An 8,279-nucleotide genomic window follows, 5' to 3' on the forward strand; every position below is an offset into this window, starting at 1 on the left:
AGATAGTTTTAACAAAATAATAAAAAAAAACCCTATGAAAAAACACATATAAAAAATTCCTGTTCTCTGGCTCCATCTGGTGCTGCATGTTTATAGTGCATTCAAATCATCGTTTTCTTTACTAATGAAGCTGAATCCGGGGCTGAAACTTGGACCTTTGTACTGCTAATCTGCACTGTGTCGGATTGTCCACTTTGAAACAAGAAGGGGAATGGGAATGAAATGGGAGAGAAGGGGACCTGTGATGATCCGGATGTTGTGGGACTCCAACTCCCATCAGCCCCAGCCTGTATGGCCAATGGTCAAGGATGATGGAAGCTGGAGTCCAATAATATCAGGACAGCCACAGGTTCCCAGATCCCTGGCCTGGATAGAGAAAGGTTCTGGTTTTGTATGTTTTTTGCTGAGCGTGAAAATTGTGTCTCTTCTCTAACAACGCAGGAAGGACATGCAGGCACAATCGAGACGCTTTTGTCGCTTGGCGCTGATCTGAATGCGAAGGATGGGAAAAATCGTACCGGTAAGAGCCTTTCACGCTTCTTATTGGGATAAGGTTTGGCATTTGCACAAACAGGTTACAAGTGGGGTGGATGAGATATTAGGGGGACACAGGTGGCGCTTTGGGTTAAAGCCTTGGGCTTGCTGATCGTAAGGTCGGCGGTTCGAATCCCCGCAACAGGGAGAGCTCCCGTTGCTCGATCCCTGCTCCTGCCAACCTAGCAGTTCGAAAGCACGTCAAAGTGCAAGTAGATAAATAGGTACCACTCTGGCAGAAAGGTAAAAGGTGTTTCTGTGCGCTGCTCTGGTTCGCCAGAAGCGGCTTCGTCATGCTGGCCACATGACCAGGAAAAACTGTCTGCGGACAAACGCCAGCTCTCTTGGCCAGTAAAGCGAGATGAGCGCCGCAACCCCAGAGTCAGCCACGACTGGACTTAATGGTCAGGGGTCCTTTACCTTTAATATATCAGTATATTGTGATATAGGGATGCGGGTGGCACTATGGGTTAAACCACAGAGCCTAGGACTTGCCGATCAGAAAGTCGGTGGTTCGAATCCCCGTGACGGGGTGAGCTCCCATTGCTTGGTCCCTGCTCCTGCCAACCTAGCAGTTCGAAAGCACGTCAAAGCACGTCCTGCTTGGCAGGGGGTTGGACTCGATGGCCCTTGTGGTCTCTTCCAACTCTATGATTCTATGATTCAAAGTGCAAGTAGATAAATAGGTACCGCTCCAGCAGGAAGGTAAATGGCGTTTCCGTGTGCTGCTCTGGTTCACCAGAAGCGGCTTAGTCATGCTGGCCACATGACCTGGAAGCTGTACGCTGGCTCCCTCAGCCAATAAAGCGAGATGAGCGCTGCAACCCCAGAGTCGGTCACGACTGGACCTCTGGTGGGGGACGTGATGGGCTCCTTCTGGGGTCGTTTGTCCACCTTTGGTATCCACCTTGCACTTAGCTCTCACCTGTGCCTCCTGGAAGCTGTCAACATGCAATAAGGAGATGTAATGAGGTGGTGGGAACATTCTTTCATATATGGTGGACCTGTAAAAGGGCAAAAGAGTATTGGGAAATGATGCATAATGAATTGAAAAAAAATGTTTTAAAGTACTTTTCCAAAAAAAAACAAACCAAAAAAAACCCAGAGTCCTTTTTGTTGGGGATAATTCAGACAGAAATTCCCAGGTGTCAACAAAGGTTATATATGCCACTACTGGGGCCCGTGTTTTGTTAGCCCCAACATGGAAAACGAGCGAGGTCTCAACTAAAGAAGAATGGCAACTTAAGCTGACAGAATATGCGCAGCTTGCAGATTTAGCATATAAAATAAGAGAACAAGAAGAACATATGTTTAGAGAAGATTGGAAAATGTTTATTGAATATATGGGAGAAATTGTGTACACTTGAAAACGTTGACAGCCTTAAGATAAATTCAACAGTGTAAATAAGTTTTGATGGATGTAATAATGGAAGACTGATTGGTTTAGTTTATGTAAAATATGCAGGGATTTGTGATATGCAAAATGAACCATGGAAAAAGAAGAAGGAAAGTCGTTGATATTCTAAGGATGTTTAAATGAGTATTCTAAATTGCAAAACAGAAAATTGTGTGTGTGTGTGTGTGAGTGAAGCTGTCGTCATGCGACAGCGGCCACAATCCTGGGAAATGGCTTCCACTGGCCGGCTGCACCAAGTGAAGGTAGCCGCTGGGTCTCAAACCCTCTGTGAGTTAGGGGCTTCCATTGCCTTTAAAGACAGCCTCTGGCGGATGGGGCGGCGAGACCGATAGTGGGTCCAGTGGTCAAGAAGGCGATTTCTGCCTTACAGTGGTACCTCAGGTTAAGTACTTAATTGGTTCCGGAAGTCTGTACTTAACCTGAAGCGTTCTTAACCTGAAGCGGACTTTCCCATTGAAAGTAATGGAAAGTGGATTGATCCGTTCCAGACGATGAAAAAACACCCCCTAAAACAGCAATTTAACACAAATTTTACTGTTTCACGAGACCATTGATCCATAAAATGAAGGCAATAATCAATGTACTGTACTATAAAATAAATAAGACAGTATTTTAGATGGGGGGGGGGGGAATTATTTCCAAACTCACTGTTTGGAGAGGGCTCAGGGTCCTCTTCCACAATCACAATCGGCTTGGCTCCCGGCATTCGTGGAGGCCTCAGAGAGCTCCTGCCGCTGGAGCCCAGAGCCTCTGCAGGCCCTGTGGATGTCGGGGCTTGGCTCCTGGCATTCACGGAGCCCTGCAGCCACCGTGGGTGCTGGGGCTTGGTTCCCTGCATTCGCGGAGGCCTTAGAGAGCTCCGTAGGCCCCGCCGATGTCCAGATTTGCCTCCGGGCAGCGGCGAGGCCTCCGAGAGCTTGGACAACTTACTTCCGGGTTACAATCGTTCGTAACCCGAAAAAAGTTGAAGCGTTCGTAACCCGAGGTACCACTGTACAGTGGTGCCCCGCAAGACGAATGCCTCGCAAGACGAAAAACCCGCTAGACGAAAGGGTTTTCCGTTTTTGAGTTGCTTTGCAAGACAAATTTCCCTATGGGCTTGCTTCGCAAGATGAAAACGTCTTGCGAGTCTTGCGATTTTTTTCCGCTCCCCCCCCCTTTTTCTAAGCCGCTAAGAGCCTTTTAGCCGCTAAGCCGCTAAGCCTTTAATAGCCGCTAAACCGCTAATAGCGCTAATCCGCTAAGCCGCTAATAGGGTTGCTTCACAAGACGAAAAAAGCGCTAGACGAAGAGACTCGCGGAACGGATTATTTTCGTCTTGCGAGGCACCACTGTATTTTATTTATTTATTGCATTTTATATCCCGCCCTGCGTCCTTTTATTCCAATGAGCTCAATGGGGTGTACGTGGTTCTCATGGCAGAGAACCCTGGTCTCTTCAATGCTTTAACCACAATACCTAACTGGCTTCCCATTGCAGCTTAATCAACACTCATGCAGCTTAATCAACTGAAACTTAATCAGCTGTAAACGCAGGCAGCTAAGCGAGAAAGAAGCTGTGCCATGAGCGGCCAGCCACCAAACCCTTCCCTTTCGATCTTAAGTCTGCTTCTTCTCTTCCCACAGCCCTGCACCTGGCATGCTCAGGCCAGCATGCCGCATGCGTGCAAATTCTCCTGCAGGCGGGGTTGCGGGACTCCCCTGACAGTACCGGAACGCACGCACGGCAGCTTGCGAAGAAGCCAGCCCTCCTCCAAATTTTTGACGAAATCCCAGTGCCGTCCTGCCCTGTCCATCAGTAACGGAAGTCGCCTTCACCGGGACTGCAAGCAGGGCCTTCTCTGCAGTGGCCCCTTGGCTTTGGAATCGAGATCAGCGAAGCTCCCATGAGTAGATGCTGGAGTATTCCGACGCAGAGACGGAAATTGCCAGTGGTCGCTTGCTTGTCCAGAAAGAAAACCAGCCTTGCTGCTGTTTGCTATTTTTAATCATGAACGACTTATCCTGCATTTTGCATTGTGTTTCCTCTGCACTGGAATGACTGCTGTGGAATGTCTGCCACACTGGACAGCAAGCAAAACAATGCTTTTTTATTTTGTCGGAAGCTGAACCGCAGTGGAAGAGAAGCAACGCCGCATGCGATGGACGCAGGTCGGAACAGAAATCAGTCCCTCCTTACATCCCTCGTTCCCGTTCTTGGTTGCTTTGGGCTGCAGGTGGAGACATTTTCGTTCCTTTGTGTAGGTGTATCGGAATCTGTCTGATAATAATAAATAATAATAAATAATTATTTATACCCGGGAAGGGTATAATTATTTATAATTATACCCTTATAATTATTTATAACCGGGAAGGGCGGGGTATAAATAATAATAATAATTATTATTTATACCCCGCCCTTCCCGGTTCAAAAACCGGGCTCAGGGCGGCTGACAACAAATTTAAAACACTTAATTATAAAAGCAGCATAAAATACGGTATAGAAACATGAATAACAATAAAATTCAAAAATCAATTAGATAATCCCCAGGGCTAGCTGGCTGAATTGGTCCTACTCGGGCCAGCGAGGACACCAGGGGAGAATTAGCTGTGGGGTCTCAGAGCGGGTGATCTTCATAAAAGGGGAGGGGGAGGGAAGAGAAGGGAAATAAAAGATCAGGCTGAATTCAAATTAAAGGCTAGGCGGAATAGCTCTGTCTCACAGGCCCGGCAAAAGGAGGTTAAATCCTGAAGGGCCCTAGTCTCATGTAACAGAGCATTCCACCAGTTCGGAGCCATCACTGAGAAGGCCCTGGCCCTGGCCCTGGTGGAGGATAGTCTGACTTCCTTAGGGCCCGGGACCTCTAAACTATGGTTATTCATGGACCTTAAGGTCGTCTGCGGGCAAACCAGGAGAGGTGGTCCCGTAGATACGAGGGCCCTAAGCCACAAAGCGCTTTAAAGGTCAAGACCAGCACCTTGAACCTGACCCTGTACTCCACCGGGAGCCAGTGCAACTGGTAAAGCACTGGGTGAATATGCTCCCATGTCAGAGACCCCGTGAGGAGCTTCGCTGCAGCATTCTGCACCCGCTGGAGTTTCTGGGACAGCTTCAAGGGCAGCCCCGCGCAGAGCGAATTACAGTAGTCAAGCCTGGAGGTGACCGTCGCATGGATCACTGTGGCCAGGTCGGGGCGGGAAAGGTATCTACTGGCCCATCTATCTCAGTATCATCCGCACTCTTTTAAAAAGCTGTTTGACAGCGGAATAGAATTCGACAAAACGTGGTGGACTTTCCTTCGCTGGAGGTTTTCAAACCCAGGTTGGATAAGCTATATGTTAAAGGGTTATTTAGCTGTGATTCCTGCATTTCTGGGAGTGGACTAGTTGCCTCCCAATTCTACGGTTCTGTTGTTTCAAGTAAATAAGACCATTCATGCCCGGGCGTTGCAGCTATTTTGGTCTTTGTTTTCCCCAACGCAGAAATCGCCCATATCCTCTAAACAAAAAAAATTCCTTCCAGTAGCACCTTAAAGACCAACTAAGTTAGTTCTTGGTATGAGCTTTCGTGTGCATGCACACTTCTTCAGATACCTTGCATGCACACTTCTTCAGATACCTTTCGTGCATGCACACGAAAGCTCATACCAAGAACTAACTTAGTTGGTCTTTAAGGTGCTACTGGAAGGAATTTTTTTTGTTTTGACTATGGCAGACCAACACGGCTACCTATCTGTAACCATATCCTCTAAAGGTAAAGTTAAAGGGACCCCTGCCCATTAGGTCCAGTCGTGGCCAACTCTGGGGTTGCGGCGCTCATCTCGCTTTATTGGCTGAGGGAGCCGGCGTACAGCTTCTGGGTCATGTGGCCAGCATGACTAAGCCGCTTCTGGCGAACCAGAGCAGTGCACAGAAACGCCATTTACCTTCCCGCCAGAGCGGTACCTATTTATCTACTTGCACTTTGAGGTGCTTTCGAACTGCTAGGTTGGCAGGAGCAGGGACCGAGCAACGGGAGCTCACCCTGTCGCGGGAATTCGAACTGCCGACCTTCTGATCAGCAAGTCCTAGGCTCTGTGGTCTAACCCACAGCGCCACCCGTGTCCCTAAAGAAGTGTTAAACATTCTGCATGCAGAAGGTGCTCCAATCTCTTTCGCATTTTGGTATTCATTTATTTTGGGCCCTGCCCCAGTCCCAAAATCAGAGGCTGGCCAGAACTGTACACCTTTATTCTAAAAATGCCCAGCTTTTATATCAGGCATTCCCAACATTCAGCCCTCCAGATGTTTTGGACTACAATTCCCATCATCCCTGACCACTGGTCCTGTTAGCTAGGGATCATGGGAGTTGTAGGCCAAAACATCTGGAGGGCCGAAGGTTGGGGATGCCTGTTTTATATCATAATGGTACGGCGAGACAATTTCATTTTATTCTCCCCCAAAGCCCTGTCCTAAGAGAGGAGACCACTCCGTCCTGCTGCATGAACCATCAACTCTAACCATACATTTGGGTGCTGAACAATTAACTGGCGCAAGCAGGTGAGCAAACGATTCTTTCTCAAACAGGCAAGCAGCCATAGATGGGCGGGGTATAAATAATAAAGTATTATTATATTAATGCTGGAGAGCTGTGGAACGGCCAACTCACACATGCTGCAGGCTCCGGAATTGACTTACTTAAATGGCCTTGGTCCAGTATAGCTGAAGGAGTGTCTCCATCCCCATTGTTCAGCCCGGACACTGAGGTCCAGGGCCGAGGGCGTTCTGGCAGTTGCCACGCTGTGAGAAGCCAAGTTACAGGGAACCAGGCAGAGGGCCTTCTCGGTGGTGGCACCCGCCCTGTGGAACAGCCTCCCACCAGATGTCAAAGAGAAAAACAACTACCAGACTTTTAGAAGACATCTGAAGGCAGCCCTGTTTAGGGAAGCTTTTAATTTTTACAGTGGTACCTCGGGTTACATACGCTTCAGGTTACATATGCTTCAGGTTACAGACTCCACTAACCCAGAAATAGTACCTCGGGTTAAGAACTTTGCTTCAGGATGAGAACAGAAATCGTGCTCTGGCGGCACGGCGGCAGCAGAAGGCCCCATTAGCTAAAGTGGTGCTTCAGGTTAAGAACAGTTTCAGGTTAAGAACGGACCTTTGGAACGAATTAAGTACTTAACCCGAGGTACCACTGTAATAGATTGTTGTTGTTTAGTCGTTTAGTCGTGTCAGACTCTTTGTGACCCCATGGACCAGAGCACGCCAGGCACTCCTGTCTTCCACTGCCTCCCGCAGTTTGGTCAGACTCATGTTTGTAGCTTCGAGAACACTGTCCCACCATCTCGTCCTCTGCCGTCCCCTTCTCCGACCTCAGGGGCTCATCTTCCAGCGTCATAACTTTTATATGCCTGTTGCCTTTGTCCATGGGGTTTTCTTGGCAGGATACTGGAGTGGCTTGCCGGTTCCTGCTCCAGGTGGATCACGTTTGGTCAAAACTCTCCACTATGACCTGTCCATCTTGGGTGGCCCTGCACGGCATAGCTCATAGCTTCTCTGAGTTACAGTGGTGCCTCGCAAGACGAAATTAATCCGTTCCGCGAGTCTCTTCGTCTTGCGGGTTTTTCGTCTTGCGAAGCAAGCCCGTTAGTGGCTTAGCGGCTTAGCGCTATTAGCGGCTTAGCGGCTATTAGCGGATTAGCGCTATTAGCGGCTTAGCGGCTATTAGCGGCTTAGCGGCTATTAACGGCTTAGCGGATTTAAGAAAAAGGAAACAAACTCGCGAAGCAAGCCCATAGGGAAATTCGTCTTGCGGAACAACTGAAAAAACGGAAAACCCTTTCGTCTAGCGAGTTTTTCGTCTTGCGAGGCATTTGTCTTGCGGGGCACCACTGTATTCAAGCCCCTTCGCCACGGCAAGGCAGTGATCCATGAAGGGGCTGTAATAGATTATTGTATTTATATATTCTGTTGAAAGCTGCCCAGAGTGGCTGGGGAAAACCAGCCAGATGGGCGGGGTATAAATTTATTATTATTATTATTATTAATTATTATTATTATTATTATTAAAGCCTGATGACGCCTGCAAGCAACAAAATAATCACAGCAGGGCTGGCTTTCTTTGCAAAGCTCTTATTTCAAGTGACACAGCTGCCGGATGCCTTGGGCAGGGACCACACCCGAAGGCAGCCCATTTCCAAAGATTTGTCACTCTAAGGCGGTGTTCATCTGCTGCCCTTTGGCTTCTGAGTGTACAGATCTTCTGCTCTATCCAGGCCTATTCACTCAGTGCCACATCTACAGTGGTGCCTCGCAAGACGAAAAGAATCCGTTCCACAATTCTCTTCGTCTAGCGGTTTTTTCGT

At 48.3% G+C, this 8,279-nt stretch overlaps 1 protein-coding gene across 2 annotated transcripts in view; it reads left to right on the forward strand.

The window, feature by feature from the left end:
• ANKRD16 (ankyrin repeat domain 16) overlaps positions 1-4,244 on the forward strand; it is an 18,458-nt gene extending 14,214 nt beyond the window's left edge. For both annotated transcript variants that reach the window (XM_077935361.1, XM_028745950.2), the window contains 2 exons: positions 442-520; positions 3,577-4,244. In XM_077935361.1, the coding sequence (XP_077791487.1) occupies positions 442-520; positions 3,577-3,752 (255 nt within the window). In that variant the 3' untranslated portion in view covers positions 3,753-4,244. The remainder of the gene's footprint in view (positions 1-441; positions 521-3,576) is intronic.
• Positions 4,245-8,279: the final 4,035 nt, after the last annotated feature.

This window comes from Podarcis muralis, chromosome 10 (genome assembly GCF_964188315.1).
Source record: "Podarcis muralis chromosome 10, rPodMur119.hap1.1, whole genome shotgun sequence".
Taxonomy (NCBI): domain Eukaryota; kingdom Metazoa; phylum Chordata; class Lepidosauria; order Squamata; family Lacertidae; genus Podarcis; species Podarcis muralis.